At 43.4% G+C, this 26,555-nt stretch overlaps 1 protein-coding gene across 8 annotated transcripts in view; it reads left to right on the forward strand.

Moving 5' to 3' along the window:
* Positions 1-26,555, forward strand: part of EIF4G1 (eukaryotic translation initiation factor 4 gamma 1) — a 292,071-nt gene that overhangs the window by 133,537 nt on the left and 131,979 nt on the right. For 6 of the 8 annotated variants that reach the window (XM_033959150.1, XM_033959151.1, XM_033959152.1 and 3 more), the window contains 6 exons: positions 4,893-4,979; positions 7,928-7,991; positions 8,199-8,978; positions 9,427-9,515; positions 12,199-12,376; positions 12,460-12,593. In XM_033959150.1, the coding sequence (XP_033815041.1) occupies positions 4,893-4,979; positions 7,928-7,991; positions 8,199-8,978; positions 9,427-9,515; positions 12,199-12,376; positions 12,460-12,593 (1,332 nt within the window). Of the gene's footprint in view, positions 1-1,852; positions 1,869-2,325; positions 2,704-4,892; positions 4,980-7,927; positions 7,992-8,198; positions 8,979-9,426; positions 9,516-12,198; positions 12,377-12,459; positions 12,594-26,555 lie in introns of those variants that run through there. The other 2 variants (XM_033959158.1, XM_033959157.1) reach the window with 2 other exon arrangements.

Below are 26,555 nucleotides of genomic sequence, written 5' to 3' on the forward strand. Positions count from 1 at the left end.
ACATCAAAATCTTCAATGCCAAACGGTAAGCTAATTACCGTTTGGCATTGAAGATTTTGATGTGCACGGTGGTTCCTTTTTGAGAGCATTCCTGTTATGATCCTTAGGGAGCTTTAACTCTTCCCACTTTCAGAATGCAAAGATTTCACAAACGAGAGCCAAGTCTCTCTATGGAATGAGGCAAAGAGACTTTTAAGTGCAAAATGCCGTTTAAAAGAGGTTTAAAAAAAGAATTCAAGACTCTTATTAGTGCCTGCAAAAACGGCGCCTGCATCGCACCTATGGAGGTGATTTACATTGCCTAATGGAAGTGTTTTAGGTGTTGTAAAGTGCCTCCTTAGGTGCAGATAGGACTTAAAAACCTTGGCTTACATTTCCCAAAGGCGCAATTCTATAAATGGGGCCATTGCATGATTGATAATAATAATAACAGTTTATATACCGCAATACCGTGAAGTTCTATGCAGTTTACAAAAGATTAGAGAAGGTACAGAATAATTGGACTTAAGAGCGGAAAGAGTGAGTGAGTACGAGAGAGAACAGGTCAGTTGTCTAGGTATTTCAGGAACAGGTATGTTTTTAGACGCTTCCTAAATTCCTCGTGGGCGAGAGCATTGGTGGCCCATGACAACGGCGTTCTTTATAGAATCTGGGCCTTAATGCTTTCATAAGCAAATGAAATCCTAATTCTCTAATCGATCTGCCTTTTTTGATACTGGTTTTATCATGTTTTGTTGAGTACTATATTTGCTGTTCTGCCTCCTGGGAGCAGGGTGTGTCTGGTCTGCTTTGTTTACGGGATATTGTATTGTTTAGAGAAGTGTTTCTCAAGCTGGCCCTGGACTACCCTCTAGCCTAATGCTTCCCAAACTGTGGGTCACAACCCCAAATGGGGTCACAAAGCCCTCATTTGGAGTCATGATTTGGGAGGGCGGGTGGGAAGTGTCATCAACCCACACAGGTAGGGTGCCATAACTTGGCCTGTGTGGGCTCGCTGGGAACCAGGGGCCTGCAGCAGAGGTTGGTCTGCACTGAGACAGAGGTAGGGTCAGGATTGTGGGAAAAGCATGGGTTCAAAGGTTTAAGAAGCAGACTTTGGTCAAGTTTTCAGCATACCCCAATGAATGTCTGAAGTAGAGGCTTTGCAGGCAGATCTCATATGCATATTCTTGTGGGTGCTTCTGAAACCCGACTGGCTAGGTGGCACTTCAGAAGCAGTTTGATAACTGCTGGTGTTGAGTGATGGTCCTCGTGAAAACAGACTAGGGAAAGGGAGTGCTAGAGTGTCACATTTTTATTGCATGTGAGCAGCCAGTGCTTAGGACTCGGCTTTATAGGAAGGGAAAGAAGTTTTCGATTTGTTCAGAGGAGTGCTGCTGCCCCTTGAGCTCTGCTCTTGGACGTCATAGATTTAGTTTTTCTATAATTACTGTGACTTTGTTGTAGTTCCTTAATTCCTCTTTTCCTTATATTCTGTGTAAACTGCTTAGGTAGTCCCTTGCAAGGCAGTAAATAAACTGGAAAATTCCTAATCCCTTTCCTCTTGCCTCTGTCCTTTTCCGTCTTGAAGTGAGCATTAGTTCTGTGTCTGCATGGTTTCTTGCTGTTTTGGGAAAGGTTCCAGGGCAGCGTCTTCTGCGTCTCTGGAAATCCCTCCCCTTTACAGATTGGCCTTTGGCCATGAGATTTTTGCAGACTCATGGCCCCCTCCCTCCTGTCCTGCTCTTCTAGGCCTACTTTTGTTTCTGCTGGTTTGTTGGGTGGGGGAGTTCTTTGTTTTGTAGGGGTCTGTTAGTGTGTCAGTGTTTACTCTTGACAGCTCGCAGCACATCAGTGGCTGGCAGGACTGTCTGCCGTTGGTGCCAGAGGTATACTCTTGGGTTCGTTTTTCTCTTGTGAAGCCAAGACAGCTTGAATGTTAGAAATGTTCTTCTTTCTCTCCTGTGCTCCTCCTCCTCCAAATGTTTTAAAATCTCAATATGGTACTAATGTTGGGAATCTTGTGTTTCATTGTCTGTCTGGCTGTATCTGGTGTTCCCCCCTCCCTTTGGGAGGTCTGTTTCTCTCTCCCTTTCGGGCCCTTACCGTGTTCTTCAGTGCTTATGGAGATTTTGGCAGCCTGCTGCTAGGCCTCGGGAATGCCAGCTCCAGCTCTTCTGTCCCGTCTGGGTTTCCTTAAGAGGAAGAAGTCGTGCTTGCTGGCACAGCGCAGGAAAGGGATGTCCTCAAGTTCCCCACCCCTTCTGTCTGGAAGAAAGGTTAGCTGTAGGGGCCACGCTGGCTCAGCCACTGCTGTTTGGCTAGATGGGGCCCTTTAAACTGCTCTCTGATTGGTTCACAGCTTGGGCCAACTAACAGAACCCTATTGTGAGCTCACTGGCTGCCCAGGGGCAGCCTCCATGAATTTGTTTTAATTTTGATTTTCTTTTGCAGTCTGAGTGCTGCTGCCTTTTAGAGCATGGACAGCATGTTGTAATCGGTAATGAGCTTGGCAGGGCAGGTGCACAACAGGGACAGGGCCTGTGCTGGCTTTCTGGCAGATGAAACCCTGCTGGTCTGGCACCTCAGCTGCTGCAGAGCAGGGACTAAAGTGCCCAGCCCTGCGCATGTGTGGCAGGCAATTAGCAGCTGCCCACTCGATGGCTCCATGTGGCTGCAGCAGAGTCCTCACAAGATAAGCACTTCCTTCTCTTCTGGGATCTGGTAAGAATTGCTGGTGTTAACAGTCTGATGGCTTTCTCTCCTGCATCCAGGGCATCTTGGAATGGGTGGGCTGGAACCAGGGAATATCGGCAAGCTTTAGGACATAACAAGTTTTAGTGCTTTTGTTCCAAGTTGAACCATTTTTTTCCTTGTGTGAATCCATTCAAGAAGAGAGAGTAAATGTGTAATTTCTTTGCCTTTTTGCAGTGAAATAGTCCTTTCATTGCAAAGGCCAGAGCTAGAAGACTTAGGATTCTGTATTGTTTCAGGGGTGGCCCCATCTCTTTCATTGTCTGTATCATCTCTGCACGAAATATAGAGCAGTTCTTGGTGCACTGTCAATGTTCCTGTAAAAAGCATGTACTGAGGAACAGAAGAAACAGGAGAGGTGGGGGCCTCTCTTTCTGCAAAGAATGGGTTCTGTACTTTCCCTGTTTTGTCAGCAGACAGAATTCTAGTTTGCAGTAAACTGTTTCCACTGGGATAATAGGCTGAACAATTTCAAGCTTCAAACTGAATGTTAAGTTTAACATTACAAGTTAAAATAACATCGTGTAATACAGGGGTAGGGAACTCCGGTCCTCTAGAGCCATACTCCATTTGGGTTTTCAGGATGTCCCCAATGAATATGCATTGAAAGCAGTGCATGCAAATAGAACTCATGCATATTCATTGAGGAAATCCTGAAAACCCGACTGGAATTCGGCTCTCGAGGATCGGAGTTCTCTATTCCTGGTGTAATAGAACATCCATTCCATGCGAGTTAGAACACAAGTACAACAGTTACCAAACAGCATTCACAATCTACATTAATAAGCTTAGAACCCCTAGAACAAATGTTTCTGAAACTGCCAAACACAATATAATTCTATGGAATGGTCCCTAGATTCTCAACAACATTTGCACACTTTCAAACCAAGATCCATTGAGGAATGAAGAGCTCTTATTGATGCAAGTCTGTCATTTTAAACACAGTCTCAACTTTTAAGATATCCTTGCATAGATTGGTAGCCAATGGCAGCTGCACTAAAAACAACCCAACCTTGGAGATCCAGGGGTAAACAATGTTGCAATGATCCATCTCAAACCTTTTGTTTACAGCTTGAATTGATTTTTGCTAATTATCTGCTGTTCACAGGCAGGATCATATTTGTCTAGAAAGGCAGAGGTTGCAATGAACTTTTATTTATAATTTTAATCTATTTTGTAGTTCCTTAATAACACCACAGTCAAAAATCCCCCCCCCCCCACTAAAAAAAGAAAAAAATTAAGAACTGCTGCAGGGCCTCCAAATGAGCTTAAAAAGATGCTACAGAATTGACAAAAAAGGGTAGACTTGGGCCCTCCACCATGGGTCTGGATCCCCATGCTTGATGTTTGGTCTGGGATCTGTGTGTTGCTTAAGACTCTGGGAGTAACATTCAGCCTGATACAGTAGACTCAGTTAACTGGCACCCATGGAGATTGATAAATGTCATTTCTGGTTTCTTGAGAGTTGCTAATGCCTTACCATAAACTGTTCTGAGAAACTACCAGACGTGGTGGGCATACTCAGCTGTGGTATGCCAAGTTTACGCTTAAATTTCTGCCAGAAATTGATTTTATTTTCATTTAAAGCCTTACAGTATTTCTTAGCTTTTTTTTTGCTGGTTGCTTGAGAGTTCTGGTTAATTGAGTTCCGGTTAACAGAGAGTCTGCTGTACCAGGCCTTTTACTATCCTAATATTATCCAGATAGTTGTCCAGTCAGTGGACTGAATATTGCACAGTCAATAATAATTTTCTTTGGTTGCATCCGGATAATGCTGTTTGAAAACTATGGCTTGTGTCTGGTCAGTACTGTTTACCCAGATAACAGCACCTGCTTTAAATACTGTGCCCATTGCTGTTTAGCAGAATTAAAACTGAGACTCTTACTCCAGCTACAAGGTTGGGTCACTTGTGAATTCTTTGTTGTTCTGAGAAAATTGAGCTTGGATTTGGAAAGTGTGAATGAATAAAGTCCTTCCATAAGTGAAAAGAGGTTCTTCAGGGCCTCTGCAACTTGTCCTCTTTTGGCTTCTCTCGTTTTCTTTGTACCAGGGTAGTGTACACGTGTGTTGCCATTCTGTACTACTTTCTGCGTACCCCTGTTCCCAAGAACTTATTTCCATCGCTTGTCTCTCTCCCGCTTTCCTGCTGGTTGCTTAGATTCGGATAAGAGACCCTAACCAGGGAGGAAAGGATATTACTGAAGAAATTATGTCTGGTGGGAGATCGTCATCTACCCCACCCCAGGTAAGACGCCACCCAACAGTGCTGAAGGGCAGCTTTAGAGCAAGGGGAGGGTCTGAGTACCATTAGGAGTCCATTGCATGTCTCAGCAAACCAAGAGTGTCTAATGGTTGCTTTTCTTTCCACTAACATGACCCCCAGGGCTAACGCTGGTAGCACTTGAGATATGTAAACAAAACAACAAAGGTGACCAATGGTGTTCAGTCTCTTTTTTTATTATGTTGGACTCGACACGATCGTGTTTCAAGGGCCTGGCTCAGGAGTCCTATGGATCACGTTTATTTGCGAAGGAAGCGGTGGGACCATTGGATGACCAAGGAATAAAGGGAGCGCTAAAGGAGGACAAAGCAATCGCAGACAGACTGAACACGTTTTTTGCGTCTGTATTTACCGAAGAGGATATACACAGCATACCGGAACCCATCAGGCTATATGCTGGAAGTGAAAACGGGAAACTGACAGGGTTAACGGTCAGTTTAGAAGAGGTATGCAGGCAGATTGATAGTCTCAAGAGCGATAAATCCCTGGGACCGGATGGCATCCATCCAAGGGTCATCAAGGAACTGAAAGGGGCCATAGCTGAACTGCTTCAACTAATAGCCAATGTGTTGATCAAAACGGGAAAGATTCCAGAGGACTGGAAGGTGGCAAATGTTACGCCTATCTTCAAAAAAGGTTTGAGGGGAGACCCGGGAAACTACAGACCAGTAAATCTGACCTCGGTACCGAGAAAGATGGTAGAAGCGCTGATAAAGGACTGCATTATTGATCACCTTGACGGACACGGTCTGATGAGGACCAGCCAGCACGGTTTCAGCAAAGGCAGATCTTGTCTGACAAACTTGCTGCACTTCTTCGAGGGAATGAACGGGCAGATAGACAAGGGCGACCCAGTCGACATTGTATATCTGGATTTCCAGAAGGCGTTTGACAAGGTTCCGCATGAATGACTACTTCGGAAAATTGCGAGTCATGAAATCAAGGGTGAAATACTCATGTGGATTAGAAACTGGCTGGAGCATAGGAAACAGAGAGTGGGGGTAAATGGACAATACTTGGACTGGAAGAGCGTCACCAGTGGGGTGTCGCAGAGCTTGGTGTTTGGACCCGTGCTCTTCAACATCTTTATAAACGATCTGGACATAGGAACGACGAGCGATGTGATTAAATTTGTGGATGATACAATGTTATTCAGAGTAGTGAAGACGCAGGGGGACTGCAAAGATCTGCAACGTGGCATAATCAGGCTCGAGAAATGAGCATCGACATGGCAAATGAGGTTTAACGTGGATAAAGGTGATGCATGTCGGTAACAAAAATCTCATGCACGAATATAGGATGTCCGGGGTGGTACTTGGAGAGACCTCCCAGGGACTTGGGAGTTCTGATCGATGAAGCCGTCCATGCAATGTGCGGTGGCAGCGAAAAGGGCGAACAGAAAGCTAGGAATGATAAGGGAATCACAAACAAATTGGAGAAGGTTATCATGCCTCTGTACCGGGCCATGGTGCGCCCTCACCTGGAGTACTGCATCCAGCACTGGTCGCCGTACATGAAAAAGGACATGGTACTACTCAAAAGGGTCCAGAGAAGAGCGACTAGGATGGTTAAGGGGTTGGAGGAACTGCCATACAGCGAAAGATTAGAGAAACTGGTCCTCTTCTCCCTCGAACAGAGGAGATTGAGAGGGGAAATGATCGAAACATTCAAGGTACTGAAGGGGATAGACTTGTTAGATAAGGACAGGTTGTTCACCCTCTCCAAGGCAGGGAGAACGAGAGAGCACTCTCTAAAGTTGAAAGGGGATAGATTCCGTACAAATGTAAGGAAGTTCTTCTTCACCCAGAGAGTGGTAGAAAACTGGAACAATCTTCCGGAGTCTGGCATAGGGGAAAACACCCTCCGGGGATTCAAGACAAAGTTAGACAAGTTTCTGCTGAACAAGGACACACATTGATAGGGCTAGTCTCGGCTATGGACCTGGTCTTAGACCAGAGGGCCGCCGCGTGAGTGGACTGCTGGGCATGATGGATCACTGGTCTGACCCAGCAGCGGCAATTCTTATGTTCTTATGAGTTTTTCCATAGAACCTATAGGACTCCTGAGGCAGACCCTTGTGGGCCGAAACACGATCGTGTTGAGTCCAACATAATATAAGAGACTGAACACAATTCGTGACCTTTGTTGTTTTGTTTTCTGGTGAATATTAAACATTTAAGAGACAATCCCTGCTGAATAGAACTGTCAATCTAATTAAACAGACAAATAGGGAATTTTTCACAGAGGTACTTTACGAGTGGGAGTTAGGAGTTAAAAGCAGCTTTGAAAAGTGGGCTTTTAGCCTAGATATTTGACTACTTTCAGAGACGGAGCTTGACGTATTGACTCAGGCAGTCTGTTCCAGGCAAATGTTGCAGCAAGATAGAAGGGATGGAGACTGGAGTTGACAGTAGAGGAGCACTTTAAGAAGCTTCTTGAAACATCAGTATTTGTGGAGCTTTTTGAAATAGATGAAGAGTATATTGCCTATTGGGATAATATAGGTACAGAATGAATAATGTATATGCTATGTTATTGTCTTTCATAATACGTTGTTAACTCTTTTTTTTTTTTTTTTCCATTTTATGTATGTATTGTAACTCGCTGAGGTTTTATTCGGGATATACAATAAGTCTGTTAAATAAATAGCAGAACTCAGGGTCTAGATTGGGATCCAGACAGCTTTTTGGCCTTCTGGTTATGTAAATGTTTGGAATGCCTTTTGAATTCCTGGGGTCAAATCTGAAGCTTTGGGGGTAGGCCACACACTGCACTATAATTGGCCTTATACTTCCATCTGAGCCACCCTGGGCCTGTGAAGAAATGTGCTCTTCGCTCATTCCAAAACAGTCAGTATTGCAGGAAACTTGTTGTGATGCCACTAACCTTTAGCTCCCTCATCTCTCACGCAGGTTGGAGGACTCGAAGTACAAGCCAATGGCGAGACCTCTCATGTAACTGTTGTCATCAGAGCAGGTGAGTATGATGCTATTACAGGACTTTTGAGCAATTTATTCATAATCTTGCCATCTTTCTCTGCTCTAGGGAGTTAACCCCTTCCACTCAACAATGTGTTTTAGGATTCTTGGAACCCTGTAGTGAAAGGAGTAGGGGCTGTTTATTCTTGAATTCGTGTGACTCATGATCCATGTTCTTGCCTCCTCTTCCTGTCTTTGCGTATAGATGATCGTCAGACTTTAACAGCAACTGTAAATAAAGTGGAGTTAGACCTGCTCAGCTCCGAGAGTCCCTCACCTCCATTGCTACCTCCTACTATGGAGACTGAGCCTGACATGATTCTTGTAGCCACTGAAGAAAGTTTACAACAAAAAGACACTAAGGCAGAAATGACTGAACTGCCTCCTGATCGACACCTAGTCCATGTTCCTGTCCTTAGCAACACTAGTTTTTCAGATAGTGAGCCATCAGTCAAGTGCCCTACTCCTGCCTCTCTACACGCAACTGAAAGTTTGGTGCTAGAACCCACAACTGAGTTTGCAGTTCTCAAAACACTAATGTTAGACACGCTGGAACTAGAGAAACCCCAGCAACCGGAGACCACAGAGGAGCCCACACTCCACCTGTCGCAGGAAGAGGTGGTTACTGAATTTGTGGGGGAGTCAAATGGGGTGTCAGGGGAGGCAGCTGAGCCTCTAGACCAACCTGCATCCACATGCCAGGTGGAGTCTATTGTGGACTCGCCTATAGCTCAGCCAGAGGAGCTGGTTGTGAGTGGGATGAGAGCACCTGAGAAGACCGTTGTGGAGGTAAGAGAAGAGCAGCCTGAGTCAGACATTAGCCCAATCACTGAACCCGAGGAGGTAGTGGTAGAAGAACCATTGGACAAAGCCTCTCCTCCCCCAGAGGAAGAAGAAATGGAAGCTGACAAGGAACAGCTAATAGGACAGGAACAGACAGAGCAAGTGACTGCCCCCAGTCAGGGCTCGGACCCTGCAGTACAAGGTAGGTTCTGCTGAAAGAACGGATCCACTTGATATTGTAAATATAAATGTTAAAAAAATAAAGGGGGATGTAGGAGGGGCTGTATTTTAGCAGGATAGGTGCTGTGACAGGATGAGAGGCCATATGCTAGACCTGGCAGAAGGGAGATTTCATTATACCTGGCCAGAGGAATTGGTGGGGTATGATGGAGAAGGCTGTACTGCTCTTTGAGTCCTAAAGAGCAAGGGAAGTCTCTCTGTATTGGGCCATTGAGTAGCAGGGCAGCTTCTAAATCCAAAATATTTGGGGCCTAGTTCTGAAGAGAATGGGGAAACTGTGTTAGAGATGGTGTTGGGATGGACTTTAGAGGCATTGGCAGTTGAAAGGTTGAGGGGGGGGGGGAGCATATTTTTCTCTAGAACTCATCACGCATTCGTTTTTTGTGGGTTTTTTTTTGGCCTTCATATAGTTGCTATTTCTGTGCCAAAGAAAAAGAGGAAAATGAAAGAACTGAATAAAAAAGAAGCTGTGGGAGACCTGCTGGATGCATTTAAAGAGGTAAATGCTAGTAGGGAATCTGTTAACCTGGAATGTTTGGGGCTAGTACGCATTGGATTTTATTTATTTAATTTTAGAAAATGTACCTAGGCGGGTTCCAATCAACAAATAATAATTCAGGCACACACAAAAGTTTATCAATAAAATAATCAGAAATCATTTAAAAATTCATCTGTCAAAAGTCTGCACAAACAGGTCATCTGTGTTAAGGCCTACTATGTGAGGAAGGGCAGGGAAGCGTGCGCAGTGGTCCATAGGAAGCTGGAACACCATGGTGAACAAACTCAATTGTGTTTGCTGGAACTCAGGAGGCAGTGGTGTGGAATGGTTGAGTAAGAGGAATATTCATACATGCATATTGGATCATGGGGAAGGGGGAGACTTACGAGGGCTATGGAATATGTGTGGTGAAGTACAGGGCATATGGGGTGATGTATCTCTGTTGCCAGATCTCTGTATTTTAAGTAACGCTACTTCTTTTATCACTGGATACAGCTGGGACCTGCATCCTGCATCTCTTTTCCTCCTCCTTAACCTACTCTATTGCACTGCTTTCCTGAGCACTTTTCATTTGATGTAGCAAATTCTCATATTCTGAACCCTGTTGCTGACCCTCCGCTTATTCCTGCATCCAGTGTCCCTGTTGGAAAAGAGAATACTGGGCTATAGATGGACCATTGGTCTGACCCGGTATGGCAAGTCTTATATTCTTTTTCCCTTGTTTTTATTCCTACCCAGTTTTTCATGACTGAGGTGACTTGTACATCTTGTGCTATGGTCAGCAAAAGTGAGCTTGTGGAAGTTGAAAGTAGCCTTTAGCCATTTTACCCTCCCTATGTCGCGCTTTGACTCATTAGAGAAAAAACAAAAACGGGAAACAATCCCCAAGTAAAGTCAAATCAAAACAGTTTAGTAGGGATGGACAGATGCTACCACTTGAGATGTTAGGTTGCAAACCAGTATTTATTCATAATGAATTATCGCAACAGTCAAGACAGATCCAACATAGCCAGCATATTTTTTAGTAGAAATGTTTAATTGACTTGAACGATACTAGTGTTTAAGCCTGTTACATTAACGGGTGCTAGAATATATGTCTGTCTGTCTGTCTCTCTCCCTGACCCTGTCTCTTTCTTTCTTCCTTTCTTTCTGTCTCTCTCTCTCCCTCCCGCTGTCTGTCTTTCTTTCTTTCTGTATGTCTCCCTGGCTCCTTTGTCTGTCTGTGTTTCTGTCTCTCTCCCTCCCGCTATCTATCTTTCCTCTCTCTCCCCCTCCTGCTGTCTGTCTTTCTTTCTGTCTGTGTGTCTCCCTGGCCCCCTGCCTGCTTGCCTTTCTTTGTCTTTCTCTGAGGCCCCTTCTGTCTCCCCCCAAAGCAAACCAAGATCGCTCCCTGCCCCTCGAGCACACCCCTCCCCCCCAAAGCAAAGCAAGCTCGCTCCCTGGCCCCCTTTCCCTCCCACGCTTCCCTTTGCAGCAGCAGCATTTCCCTTCCCCCCCCACTTTCCTGTGCAGCAGCAGCATTACCTCCCCCTCCATTTCCCTGTGCAGCAGCAGCATTTCCTTCCCCCACCCTACTTCCCTATGCAGCAGCAGCATTCCCTCCACCTCTATTTCCCTGTGTAGCAGCAGCAGCATTTCCCTCCCCTCCCCACCCCACTTCACTGTGCAGCAGCATTTGCTTGTTTCTGGCCGCTCCCTTACCCTTGCCGATCCCCAGCTGCGTCGCACAACACCCTCCTGCCGTTCCTGTGCACCATAACAAACCACCACCGCCGTTGAGATTCCTGCATGCGCCGGAAGCCTGAAGACGTCGGAAGCCTTGGCGCATGCGGCAAGCGGCCGCACGCGCCCCAAATAGAATATGGCCACAGATCAGAAATCACGGCGGCAGGAATCACGCCGTTTTAACAGCGCATGCGCGGGTAAGGTTTTATTAGATAGATAAATTTAATTAAATTGATTAAGAATGTCAACCAGATTGATGCAGTGTAACATCAGATCTATATTACACTGTATCAATTTGGTTGATGTTCTTAATTGATTTAATTAAATTAATTTTATTTATTATTAATATTGTTTAATTGCAGATTGGTTTACTGTATCAACTTTTAGACCTCAGAGGAAGGCGTTGGTGGACACTGAAACACTAGCTGTGTTGAGTCTGCCTTGACTGTTGTGATAATTCATTAAGAATAAATATGCTTTGGCTTATTTGCATAATAGCTGTGGTTTACCTTGGTTATAACAGTGGGAAACAACTCTGTTCTTGGGCTTCTCTGCTTTGAAGGCTATTTATCTGCACAGATATACGCATGTGCTAGGCTTTGCTTTCTGAGAGTTGGGTTGTTGTGTTTGTTTGTTTGTTTGCACCTACAAGCAAAAGGGTTAGATTGGTTTCCAGGAATTTTATGCGCACTGCTCTCAAAGACACAGCACATTCCAGGAGGGACACCAGTCACTGGTGAAATATGTATTTATAAGATATAATGATAAAATGTTCAAGTGGTCTAATTAATAGTGTTTATTATTTTGTACACTTGATGAAAGTTTAAAAATGAATAAAGAATTAAAAAAAAAAAAAAAAGAAAGAAATATGTATAAACACACAAGGAATTGTGTGTTGTCAGTATGTGACAGCTGAACCTTCCCTCCCTGCCTGACCAGTTATTCACTTTCTTCACAGTCTGGGGATGGAGTGTCACAGACAGACTCACAGACCTGTGCTGCTGTCTCAGGGCCAGAGCAGGAAGAGACTGTTGCTGCATCTCAAGAAGATGTCGAGGAGACCTGGGAAGAGAAAGAAGATAAACTGGATGCAGAGAATATCCAGCCTGGTGAGCAGAAGTACCAATACAAAGAAGGTGAGTCCCTCTTCTTGTCTGTACCCTATACCTCCTTCCCATCCCAGAAGCATTGTGAAGGCAAGCATTGGTCCTTCTTGCAGAGCAATGGAAGCCTCTGAACCCAGAAGAGAAGAAACAGTATGACCGAGAATTCTTGTTGGGCTTTCAGTTTATCCTGGCAAGCATGCAGAAACCAGAGGGATTGCCACAAATCACGGATGTGGTGCTTGACAAGGTTAGTGCACCTCCTTCAAGGGTGTTGACCATGGTTGCCATGCTATTTCTATTTATTCCCTTTAAAGTGGACTAAAAGAAAGAAAATAAGATGATGCCTTTTTTTATTGGGCCAGCTTCATATATTTGACTAGACCAGAACCATCTTCCTCAGGTCAGAGCAATATGAGCAAAAGATGACAATATCAGAATATATGTCAAACATAAAGCATTCAATGAGGGTCTCAAGGAGATAGTTAGGGTGGTGTTGATGGATGGGTAATCAGAAGGTGGCAGAGCAATACTTCTATAGTTTATAATATGATAGGCAATCCAAAGTTGTTTGCTCAAAATCTGATTGGAATTTGGTTGACCTTGCAGGATTTAACCAGCACACATTGTCCTTATGGCCCCATCAAAGCCCATTTCTAAACTGTCTAATGCAACTCTTGGGACATAACGATACTGATCTACCTGTACTAGCAATCCTATTGAATGTTCATGTTAAACTGTCCATAGAAGATGACGGCAGAAAAGGGCTACAGCCCATCAAGTCTGCCCACTCTGCTTACCCACCCCCTGTCTATGCCCTAATGATCCAATTTCCTTATCTTGACCCTCGTAGGGATCCCACATGGGTATCCCATTTATTTTTAAAGTCTGGCACGCTTAAATAGAAAACCTGATTAACATAACACATGCAGGCAGCTGGCAAGGATGAGATATATGAAGTTGTGGTAGCAGTGATTGGGTAAAAATTGAATGCATAACAGTAAAAGCACCAGTACCCTAGAGGAGTGGGCAGAGAGTGAGATGGTGCAAGTGCGGGCTATGTAAGTCACATTTTTCTTCCTTATTGTCCCACAGTTCATTTAACAACTTGTCTTGGGTGGAAATCGAATGACAGAGCTCTGCCATAAAAGCTACTGTACAGCAGCTTCCAATCAGTTTATTAATGTTTACTATAAATTTGATATACAGTCCCACTTAATCTGACGTATTTGTTTATCTCCTGCATGTGTCAGAAACAAACCTGTGCAGTTCTGGAACTTTTTCTGAAGCTTGCTCCTGGCCTAGTTTTCTGGGCACAATTGAGCTCAGGGTTTAATTTGTGACTTCTAGCCCTTTTTAGGGGCCAGGTCCTACCCCTTCCCTTTGTCACTTTTACATTTCTCATACCTCTCTTAAAAAGAAAAAAGGCAGCTGCCAGGTTAAAAGAGGAATTTGCCAGTACTTTGGCATCTTGTAAGCGTCTGTTCTGACAAGGTAATCTTTGGGACTTTTCAGCCTTTATCCCTCTCTGGATAAATATTTCCCTCTCCAGACTGTGCGCCTTTTTTTTCCTTCATTTTATGTCTCTAATGTGCCAACCAATGAACAGCATAAGGACAGTGTTCCTTCACCAATTCCCTGGTGGTCCAGTGGTGAGCTGGAGCAGGAACAATCTTCCTGCACTCTTGCCCCGTGCAGAGCCACAAGCTGAATGGCTGCCATGAGTTTGTACTGTCTAAAATCTTATCTAGGTGATGTTTGAGGTCTGCCACCTTTACAGCTTCATATGGATGTGCATAGATTAGATCTGTCCTGTATGAAAATTTTGGTGTTCTTTTCTTAATGGTTCTCTTGTGTTTTATTGTAAACTACCCAAATCCACGTAGTCTTGGCAGTATATCAAGTTTTAATAAATTGAATCAGCAAAGGTGAAAAGAACTACGACGACAGCACTGAACTTCAAGAAAGGGAATTATGATGCCATGAGGAAAATGGTGGGAAAGAAACTCAACGACACCGCAAGAAAGATGGAGTCCATAGAAAAAGCCTGGACCCTACTTAAGGGCACGGTGCACGAAGCACAAAACCTGTGCGTCCCCAAGTTCAGGAAAGGGTGCAAAAAAAATAGAACAAAAAACCCAGTGTGGGTAACAAATGCAGTGAAAAAGGTGATAAGTGATAAGAAACATAGAAACATAACATAGAATATGACGGCAGAAAAGGGCTGTAGCCCATCAAGTCTGCCCACGCTAATGACCCACCCCCAGATTTCACCCGGCTAGAGATCCCACATACATATCCCATTTCTTTTTAAAATCGAGAATGCTGCTGGCGTTAATCACCTGCAATGGAAGTTCATTCCAATGATCGACTACCCTTTCGGTGAAGAAATACTTCCTGGCATCGCCTTGAAATTGCCTGCCTTTGATTTTCAGCGGATGACCTCTTGTGGTTGAAGGTCCTTTAAGAAAGAAGATATTGTCTTCCACCTCGATGCGGCCCGTGATATATTTAAAAGTCTCAATCATGTCTCCCCTCTCTCTACGTTCCTCGAGCGAGTATAGCTGCAGTTTATTTAGTCTTTCCTCATATGGGAGGTTCTTGAGTCCCGAGATCATCCTGGTGGTCATTCGCTGAACCGACTCGATTCTCCGCACATCTTTGTGATAATGTGGTCTCCAGAATTGAACACAATATTCAAAATGGAAAAAGGACCAATCAGAGGACAACCAAAAGGAACATAAAAAACACCAAAAGGAGTGTCACCGAGTGGTTAGGAAAGCAAAAAGAGAATATGAAGAGAGACTGGTGGGGGAAGCAACAAACTTCAAATCATTCTTCAGGTACGTCAAGGGGAAGCAACCAGCAAGGGAAGAAGTGGGACCCTTAGATGATGGAGACAGAAAGGGAGTAGTAAAAGAGGAAAAGGAGATAGCTGACAGGTTAAACGAGTTCTTCACGTCAGTTTTCACGAGGGAGGACACAACCAACATTCCGGATCCCGAGAAGATCATAAAGAGAGATCAGGATTAAAACCTGGTCCAACTAGAGGTGAGCAAGGTGGATGTCCTCAGGCAGATAGACAGGCTAAAGAGCGACAAATTGCCAGGTCCGGATGGCATTCACCCAAGGGTACTCAAGGAACTAAGGAACGAAATAGCTGAGCCACTTCGACAAATATGCAACCTATCCTTAAAAACTGGAGAGATTCTGGAAGACTGGAAAATAGCAAATGTCCCGCCCATCTTCAAGAAAGGCTCAAGAGGAGACCCAGGAAACTACAGGCCGGTGAGCTTGACCTCGGTCCCGGGAAAGATGATGGAAGCGCTGATTAAAGACAGCATCTGGGAACACATTGAAGAAAATGGGCTACTAAAGTCGAGCCAGCATGACTTCTGCAAGGGCAGGTCATGCCTCATGAACTTATTATACTTCTTTGAGGGGGTAAACAGCATGGTGGATAAAAGGGAATCCATAGACATCATTTACCTTGACTTCCAAAAAGCCTTCGACAAGGTACCACACGAAAAACTGCTAAGGAAGCTATGGAACCACGGGGGTGCAAGGGGAGGTCCACCGATGGATCAAAAACTGGCTGGCGGACAGGAAACAGAGGGTTGGAGTAAAGGACCATTACTCAGAATGGCAATGGGTCACGAGCGGAGTTCCATAGGGGTCGGTGTTGGGACCGTTCCTGTTCAATATATTTATTAACGACCTGGAGGCAGGAACAAAATGTGAGGTTATTAAATTTGCGGATGACACCAAACTATACAGCAGGGCTAATAACATGGAGGACTGCGAAGATCTCCAAAAAGATCTGACAACACTGGAAGAGTGGGCCAAAAAGTGGCAAATGAGCTTTAACATAGGGAAATGCAAGGTCATGCATGTATGGAAAAAGAACCCGATGTTCACTTACAAAAAGGGGGGGATCACCGCTAGGGGTGAGCAACCTTGAAAGAGACCTGGGAGTGATGGTAGACACAACCTTGAAGGCGTCAGCGCAGTGCGCCACAGCCTCAAGGAAAGCAAACAAAATGTTGGGTATCATTAAGAAGGGTATCACGACCAGGACGAAGGAAGTCATCCTGCCACTGTATCGTGCAATGGTGCGCCCGCACCTGGAGTACTGTGTCCAGTACTGGTCGCCGTACCTCAAGAAGGATATGGTGGTACTTGAGAGAGTCCAGAGAAGAGCAACTAAGCTAATAAAGGGTATGGAGGACCTCTCATATACTGACAGACTGAAAAAGCTGGGGCTTTTCTCCCTGGAAAAGCGGAGACTTAGAGGAGACATGATAGAAACCTTCCTGAAGGGCGTAGAAAAAGTAGACAGGGACAGATTTTTCAAATTATGGGGAACCACAAGTACAAGGGGGCACTCAGAGAAATTGAAAGGGGAAAGGTTTAGAACAAACGCCAGGAAGTTCTTTTTCACCCAGAGGGTGGTGGATAATTGGAACGCGCTACCGGAAGATATGATAAGCAGGAGCACGCTACAGGGCTTCAAAGAAGGTTTGGATAGGTACCTGGAAGACAAAGGGATTGAGGGGTACAGATAGGAGTGGAGGTAGGTTTAGGGATAGGATTAGAGGTAAGTTACAAAATTAGTCTGGGACCACTGTTAAGGCAATAGGCCTGATGGGCCGCCGCGGGAGCGGACCGCTGGGGAAGATGGACCTCTGGTCTGCCTCAGCGGAGGCAACTTCTTATGTTCTTATGTGATCAAGTGATCCTCATGTGCACCAAGCACCCAGCTATGTACATGTCTAAAGATTGAATCTCCAACTACAATGGCCAGAAGACCCTGGAAACACCTCATATGCAAGACAATATTACATCCTCTGGAGGACAGGTCCTGGCTACAGAATCATTTCCTGTCTCTCCACCTCGAGACCTTTCTCCTCCATGGCAGCAGAGAGATTTCCAGACTGGAGATGGAACTACTTTGTCCCTGAAGGCCTCCACTATAAGCCTCTGTCTGCCTCAACTCCTCCAAGTCTGCTATTCTAGTCTTCAGAGATTAGACCTGTTCCCTGAGTGCTAGGAACTCTTTCTACCTAGTACACACACATGACTGGGAAATAACTTGTGACACAGTGCAAAAGATGGGAGATCCCCCATCTTGCTGCTGGACTGCTTGCCTTCATTTTATTGGTGATTTCTTAATTAAGTTGCTAATGGAGTAGAAATATGTAAACTGAAATTGCTATTTAGGCTATGCTGCTAATTGGTTCCTATTATTTTAATGTTATTAGTAGGTTTCCCTAGACTGCATTTCTAAGAACTAATTACTGACTGATAGAGATGCCCAAATTAAATTTGTAGCCTCCTAATTGGTTGGTCTATAAATCAGAGATCAGGCCAGAGGCAGGCAACAATTGGAGCGAATTAGTCTCAACTGAGGGTTCCTGTGCCTATTAGCTATGCTTTATACTGATATTGTAATAATTTTAAAGTAGTCTTTTTAAGTTTTCCCATCCTCCTCTCGGCATGCTGCCTGCCTCCGGGATCTTCTTCTTTCTTGCCTGACTTTTGCTTCTACGATCCGCTGCTACTGGGGATCTGCTTGCAGGGAATAAAATTTTAATAAAATGATTAATAATAAAGAATAATGCCTTCGGCCGTTGAGACCTTCCTGCCTCTTCTACATCGACTTTGATGGAGCCTATATTTGCTCCGTTTTTCTACTGCCTTTGACTGCTCCTTCTTTTCTACCTGCAATCTTCAGCTGTAAGACCGGCTCCTGCAGTGGGAATCTTGAGATCGTCTTTGGCCAGTGATGGATTGACATCAAAGTATTCTCAACCTTTGTGTCCTGCTGTTGCCTTGCACTGGACTGAGCCCAATTGGACCATTATTTCATTTCAGTTTAATTTCTGTTTTTTAAATTTCTAATTTTCTTAAATTTACTTTATTTTTAAAGTAATTTTTTGTTTTCACCAGTAATGAATACTTGTTAGGATATGTATATTTTGTATCTTTCCTATCTGATTATGTTCAATGGAGTTCATTTCAGTATTCAATTGTTACATTGTCAAGTGAGGTGTATCTAATTTCAATTGTTATTTTATTGATACACTTGATGAAAGATGTAAAAATGAATAAAGATTTTATAAAAAAACCCAAACAATTGTTACATTGTAAACCACTTAGATCAGTAAAATGCAGGAGCAGTATATCAAATTCTTAATAAAGATAAGCATAAGTGCTAGCCTACATAACTGGAACAGTGACTCTATATAGAAACATAGAAACATGACAGCAGATAAAGGCCAAATGGCCCATCTAGTCTGCTTAAAAAATCTCTTCCTTAAACGCCTTTGCTAAGGGGGCATGGCTTGGTCGCGCATGGAGAAGGTCGGATAGTGAGTGGACTCTTCATTGATAGACCTTGGGAAGTGATAATAAATCACAAGAAAGTTTACTAATTTCTTTTTTAAAGAAAGGGTAAGATTATATAATGGCTTCAGGGAAGCAGAGTAAGAGTGATTCTACATTTATACCTTCTACAAGTGGGAAACGAGCGAAGCCAGAACCAGAGACGCCGTTAAAATCAGCAAAAAATGGCGACTGATATTATGAGAGAGTTGAAAGAAATAAAATAGATTGTTTCAGATACTGCCGGGAAAGTGAATGATCTCACAGAGGAAATCTTCACTCTTACTAAGAGGATGGAACAAGTTGAAATTAAAACAAACAATATGGGACAAAGAATGCAGGCAGCTGAAACAGAGATAATTAAAAGCAAAATGGAATGGAAACAAATTGAATTTTCTTACCAGAGAGCTTGAAGATGTTTCTAATCGTGAGAGGAGGAGCAATTTACGTATCTTAGGTCTCCTGGAAGGGGTGGAGAAAGGGAATCCTATTTCCTTCTTAGAAAATTTTCTGCCTAAGATATTGCCTGTAAGGTCAAAGTTTCCTCTCGAATTCGAAAGGGCACACCGAATCCCTGTCAAGAGAGATGAGAAACAAAAGGGTACTCATCCTCTAATTTTTAAGCTCCTAAGATATCAGCAGGTTCTAGAAATATCTCAGCTGGCAAAACAAAATAGGAACTTGAAGTGCCAGGATGCACGGATTCATATTGTTCCCGACTTTGCTAGGAGTACAGCAATAAGAAGAAATGGTTTTCTAGTGCTGAGGCCACAATTGAGAGCTAAGGGGGCTAAATACGGCTTACTATACCCAGCACTAATGAAAGTTACTTTTGAGAATAAAACCACAACTTTTGATGATCCTGAAAAGTTGCATGAATTCATAAACAAACTGCCCATGTTAACATAAAGGAACTGCCCATGTTAACATAGAATCGTCAAGACCTATAAGAAAACGATGGATTGTAAGATAATATGAGTTTTAGTTTTCCTTTGAAATATTTATTGTTCTCTTCATTCTTTTGAGAAAGGTGTAGGAGATATTACTAAATATTTTGGAAATATGTTTAATTATGCTCTTCGTGGAACCTGAGAAGAAAACGTTAATTATTTATGATTCAATTTAAACCATAGGACTCAATGGCAGAAACAATAAGAATTAGAACTCTGTCCTGGATTCTGTTTGGCTATAATCTCAGTAGCGATGAATGTTTGCTTACATAGAATTTCTATCTCCTCAAATGTCTATTGGAATCACAAAGATTTAATATAAGATCCTGAAGAATCTCTTCATGAAGAGCTATATGAATATGCATTATTTCTGGAGCTAATATCAGAGGTTGCGAACCCTCAGAGCATTATTTGCATGGGTCTGATGCATTGCTTAAGAGTGCAGATTATATACTGCCCATTAAAGTTGGAAGGATTCACTTTTGCTTATCTGCGCCTGATCTACTCAAGATTTAGAAAAGTTGAAAAACGTAATCAAACATCCCTTGAGCTCCTTAGAATGTAATTAAAGCAAGATTCAGCGCTTTTGTTCATGAGTGGACGGACTGCATATCATCTTTACAGTGAACTCACCCTAATATTGCCTCATCATTAAATTGTTCTGCACAATATATCCAATGAGGTCTTGGGTTAATTCGGGATGTAAAGGTCATGATCATCACTGTGACAAGGAAAGCACCCGTTACAGGATGTGGAAAAGAATTGGATTTCTAACAAATCTGGAGAAGATATCCTCCTCGTCCTTTTCCACTTTATGCAGGCTCCTCAAAGTAGTTTCATGAAAAGGATTACTTTGTATGAGTAGCGAATGAGTAGTTCTTTGGAGCCAGTTGATATTTCAGTAATTGAGTCGTCAAGGATGTTCGTGATGTTGATGAATGAAAGTTCAAAACAATATAGCTTTTTGTGTCAAAGAAAGAGGAAGATAGATTAATTTAAAGCTTCTGTTACAGAAATGTTGAGGGCATGGAACACTGTCGCATGGAAGAGTTTTATTGGTTGCTTTGAAAAGAAGTATATAAAATTTTTTTTTTTTTGAAGCGATACCTTAATAATTAAAAATTTGTTTAATTAAAGTGTTGTAGATTTAAAGATCATACCAAGCTCTGTTTTTGACTATATTTCAGATAAAATAAGTAATTCAAGTATAAAATATTGTAGGAAAAAGGTGATATGATCCATAAGAAATGAAATTTTAAAAAGTAAATATTATATATAAAGAATCTTAATTCTATTTACTTATTAAGACTTATGTTTTAAATGCAATATAAGAAATAGATTTAGAAGGCTCTTAAATGTATTTGATTTGCATATGGGTTCTTCATAGAAGTTTTATTATATAAATAAATTGTTTTAATTTAAGAATCTGATTTATATTAAAGATTTAATTAATAGGTAATGTAATGCATTCCCTAAAGATATAGGATATGTTTAAATCTTTTGCAGAGTCAATAATTAAAAATTGTTCTGAATTTAAATTGTATAACCTAATGATAATTGAAACCGATGACAATATTTATTGAAGGTCTTAATTAAACATATAAGAAGAAGATTAATTATAGACACTATTTAATAAATTTCTATATCATAAGGTATATAATAAGTTGATTTATGGAAATAAGAGAAATTTGAAGCTAATATTGATAGTCTCTTGTCTTAGATGTAAAGTCCTTAATGTAGAGAGTTAAGTATACGATGATGGTTTAATCATATTAAAATATATTATTTATGAGATGATATATTTGTTTATAATTGGGTGTGTAGGTATACTAATATATGATATTAAATTAAAGGTTCCCAAAACATTCGAAGTCATTAAATTAAAAACTTTAGTAAAATTTATGAAATAGATTAAGTTCTATGAACAGTTATTATATATAATGAATATTTCATGTGATTTATTTTTGAATATTGTTTTAAAGAAGGTCCCTGCTCAATCTAAATGTGTGTCACCAAGTTAACACTATTAATAAGGAGTTGGAGAAGTGTGGGTGTGGGGCAGGGTAAAGAAGATAATATTAAGGGTAGGAAAACTTTATGTGCAAAATTTCAAAATATTGGAAATGGTGTCTATTCATTTTAAGTTTATTACATCTGATTATTTAAAAAACAAATTATATAATGGAGGTTAAGCTTTTTTCACTAAATGTTAATGGCCTTAATCATCAAATAAAAAGGAAAAAAATGCTTGCCTTTCTGAAACAACAAAATGCCAATCTATATTTCATACAGGAAACCCACCTATCAGTGGTAGAATCACAAAAATTGGAAAGGGGTTGGGTAAAGCAAAGTTTTTTTTTGCACCTGCTCTTGGTAAAAAAGCTATATTAATAAATAAAAAGAATACAGCCAATTTTCAGTTGATAGATTCTGATCCCTTAGGAAGGTTGTTACATATAAGAATGAGCATGGGAAATAATATCCTAGATCTGGTGAATTATATGCCCCAAATACGAATCAAAGTGAATTTTTAAAGAAATTACAACAATTATTACTTCCACTGGCTGCTTCTAATTTAGTAGTGGCTGGAGATTTCAATGCTGTTATAGATCCATTAATGGATAAAAAACCAAGTAAAATTATGAAATCTTTAGGGTTAGATAATTTGATACAATCTTGTGATTTGAAAGATATATGGCGGATACTTCATTTTGATGAGCGGGAATTTTCTTTTTGTTCACAAGTGCATAAATCTTTCTCAAGAATAGATTATATTTTTGTTTCAAATCAATTAGTACAACAAGTGATAAAAGCATCCATAGATCCTATTATATTTTCTGATCTTGGAGGAGTGTGGATTGAGTTTAAGTTTGAAGAACAGGAATATGTGTTGGTCTGTTGGGAGATTCGATAATACATTGATTGCGGATTCAAAATTCCTTGAAGAATTTAAATTAAAAATGATTGAATTTTTCCAATTTAATACCGTGGAAGAAATTAGCATAGAAACATTATGGGATGCTTTTAAGGCTACCATGAGAGGTAATATTATCTCATATTCGGCATATATTAGAAAACAGCTTAAAAAACAATTTTCTGATTTAGAGAAAGAAATTAAACATTTAGAAGCTAAATTAGTTGATAAATGGGAAAATACCCTACAGGCTTTATTAAAGGCAAAAGGTAAATATAATGAGATTTCATCAAAATTAGTAAGGAATGATTTGTTTTCCCAACAAACTTTGTATTATCCCAGGACAAGCAGGCAGGTATTCTCACTAATGGGTGACGTGATCCAATGGAGCCCCGATGCGGATGCTTCTTTGAAGAAAACTCGAAGTTTCAAGTCGCCCGCACCGCGCATACGCGAGTGCATTCTCGCCCGATGCACCAGGCTTGTCTCCTCAGTTCTTACTTTTCTGCGGAGCCGAGAAGTCCGTCTTCGACTCTCTGCGCAAAGTTCCTTCGCTTGTGCCTTCTAAGTCCGTGGTTTTGATTTTAATTGATCGTAATCGCTGATTTTCATCGTGTTTTATTGTTTAAAAAAAAAAAATTTCTTCGTACCGGTCGACCGGGCAGGCCACGTGGCCGCAGCCCCGCAGCTTCGATCTTGCAGCGGAGCTTTTTCGGCCTATGTCCCGGCCTATCACCGGTTTTAAAAAGTGTGACAAGTGCCAGCGTGCGATTTTGCTAACGGACCCTCATCGACACTGCGTTCGGTGTCTCGGGCCTCAACACATCCCGAAATCGTGCCGGCCTTGCTCTACACTCACTGCACGTGCTTTCAAGCGCCGTTGCGTCCTGTGGGAATCGCTCTTCATGGAGTCCTCGACGGAACCTGCGACCTCAAAGGGACCCGCACCTTCGACATCATCCGCAGCCCCACAGTCTTCCACCTCTGCGGCGCCGAGTCTCATCAAGCCCACCTCGTTTGTCCCGGCTCAGACTCCAGCGCCTGCTGTGATGCCTTCCTCAACCTCCTCGAGTCAGGTAGCCCAGCAGCCCATTCCCCCAGTTGTGTTGAAAGTGCCCAAGGCCTCGAAGTCCAAGCACTCACACACTGCTCCGAGGGAACGCGAGGCCCGCGCAGGTGGTCCCATTTCAGATGCGGATCCATCCTTGCCGGCCTCGTTCCAGACCATGCTACAGAAGCACTTCATCGAGCTCTTTACCACGATGGGGCCTCAGCTTCTCTCCCAAATCCAGCCTGGGCACACGGAGGCCTCCCGCGAGGTCGAGCCGCCTCCAATGCCTTAGTGGGGAACACACTCTCAACAGGGAGCAGAGTCTCTGCGAGTGTCTGGTCTGGCAACAATGCATGCATCGCAAGGAGCAGAGTCTTTGCCCATGCCACCTCTGGAACTGATACACTCGATGCAAGGAGCAGAGTCTTTGTGAGTGCCTCCGTTGGAGCCAATTCATTCAAATCAAGGAGCAGAGTCTTTGCGAATGCCTCCATTGGAACCGATCACCCCAACGGGGTTCAAGCCTCTACGGCAGTAACCCCTGCTTCGATCGACCGCTTCCAGCCCCATCCACTACCTGGGGGCCTCAACGAAGCCTGCCTCACCCCGTCCATCGAGGCCAACCTCTCGACATCTGGGATTCGAGATCAACTTCCCCAAATCCCACCTGCAACCTTCCCAGACTCTTCCCTTCATTGGAGCAATTCTGGATACTACCCAACTCAGAGCGTTCCTCCTGCCCCCATGCAGGGATGCTCTCCTTCATCTCTGCCACTCAGTATCCTCTCGCACATCCATCTCAGCGAGACAAATGATGGTCCTTCTAGGCCATATGGCCTCTACAGTTCACGTGATTCTGCTTGCCAGACTTCACCTCAGGATTCCCCAATGGACCCTGGCGTCCTAGTGGTCCCAGACATCCGACCCTCTGACTCGCCTCATCCGGGTCACTCCTGCTCTACAACAGTCTCTTCGCTGGTGGATGCACTCCTCCAATCTATCCAGAGGCTTGTTATTCCACACCCCCCACCACCAGAAAGTCCTCACGACCGACTCGTTGACTTATGCCTGGGGAGCCCACCTGGACGGCCTCCGCACCCAGGATCACTGGACCAGCACAGACTGCCAGTGCCACATCAATCTCCTGAAACTCAGGGCGATCTTCAACGCTCTCCAGACTTTCAACATCTCCTTCGCGACCAGGTTGTCCTCATTCGCACAGACAACCAGGTCACCATGTACTACGTGAACAAGCAGGGAGGCACGAGATCGGCCTCCCTCTGCCAGGAAGCTCTGAAGGTGTGGGATTGGGCGACTCACAACAACACCTTCCTCAAAGCAGTCTACATCCAGGGGGTGGACAATGCCTTAGCAGACAGCCTAAGCCATCTTCTGCAACCTCACGAGTGGACCCTCAACTCCACGCCCCTGCATCATATCTTCTCTCTGTGGGGGATGCCACAGATAGACCTCTTTGCAGCCCCCCACAACTTCAAACTGCCTCACTTCTGCTCCAGGATCTACACCCCTCAGCGCCTCGAGGCAGATGCATTCCTCCTGGACTGGACGAATCGCTTTCTATATGCATTTCCTCCATTTCCTCTCATTCAAAAGTCTCTAGTCAAGCTGAAGTCAGACCATGCCACCATGATCCTGATTGCCCCATGGTGGCCCAGACAACCTTGGTACTCCATTCTACTTCAACTCAGCAGCAGGGAGCCATACCTTCTACCAGTCTTTCCATCTCTGCTTACACAGCATCAAGGATCTCTGCTTCACCCTAACCTGCAGTCTCTACACCTGACAGCTTGGTTCCTCTCAACGTAACCCCTCTCCAGTTTTCTCAACCTGTGAGAGATGTCCTGGAAACTTCAAGGAAGCCCGCTACTAGACAATGCTTCCACCAAAAGTGGACTAGATTTTCTCCTTGGTGTTTTTTTCATCATCATGAGCCACAACACTCCTCCTTGTCTTCAGTCTTGGATTATCTTTTGCACCTTTCTCATTCTGGTCTCAAGTCTACATCGATACGAGTCCATCTTAGTGCAATTGCTGCTTTCCATCAGCCTCTTCAAGGGAAACCTCTCTCTGCTCATCCGGCGGTTTCCAGATTCATGAAAGGACTCTTCCATGTCAATCCCCCCCTCAAACCGCCTCCGGTGGTGTGGGACCTCAATGTGGTTCTTTCTCAGCTTATGAAACCTTAAATTTGAACCTCTTCACAAGGCTCACCTTAAGTATCTCACTTGGAAAGTGGTGTTTCTCATTGGCCTCACTTCTGCCCGAAGAGTCAGTGAGCTACAAGCCTTAGTTGCGGACCCGCCTTTTACAGTATTCCATCATGACAAGGTGGTTCTCTGCATACACCCGAAATTCCTTCCTAAGATTGTCTCAGAATTTCATCTCAACCAATCCATCGTCCTGCCAGTGTTCTTTCCGAAGCCACACTCTACTCTGGAGAATCTGCTCTTCATACTCTGGACTGTAAGTGTGCTTTAGCTTTCTACCTAGAACGCACCAAACCTCACAGATCTGCTCCTCAACTTTTCATTTCCTTTGATCCGAACAAGTTGGGACGCCCCGTTTCCAAGCGCACCATCTCCAACTGGATGGCGGCTTGCATCTCATTCTGCTATGCCCAGGCTGGATTGCCCCTTGAAAGAAAAATTACAGCCCATAAAGTCATAGCGATGGCAGCTTCTGTAGCCTTCCTCAAATCAACACCGATTGAGGAGATTTGTAAAGCTGCCACTTGGTCCTCGGTTCATACCTTCACCTCACACTATTGTCTGGATACCTTCTCCAGACGGGATGGACAGTTTGGCCAAACAGTACTACAAAATTTGTTCTCCTAAGTTGCCAACTCTCCCACCATCCCATTCTGGTTAGCTTGGAGGTCACCCATTAGTGAGA

Source organism: Geotrypetes seraphini, chromosome 9, assembly GCF_902459505.1.
Source record: "Geotrypetes seraphini chromosome 9, aGeoSer1.1, whole genome shotgun sequence".
In the NCBI taxonomy this organism is placed as follows: Eukaryota; Metazoa; Chordata; class Amphibia; order Gymnophiona; family Dermophiidae; genus Geotrypetes; species Geotrypetes seraphini.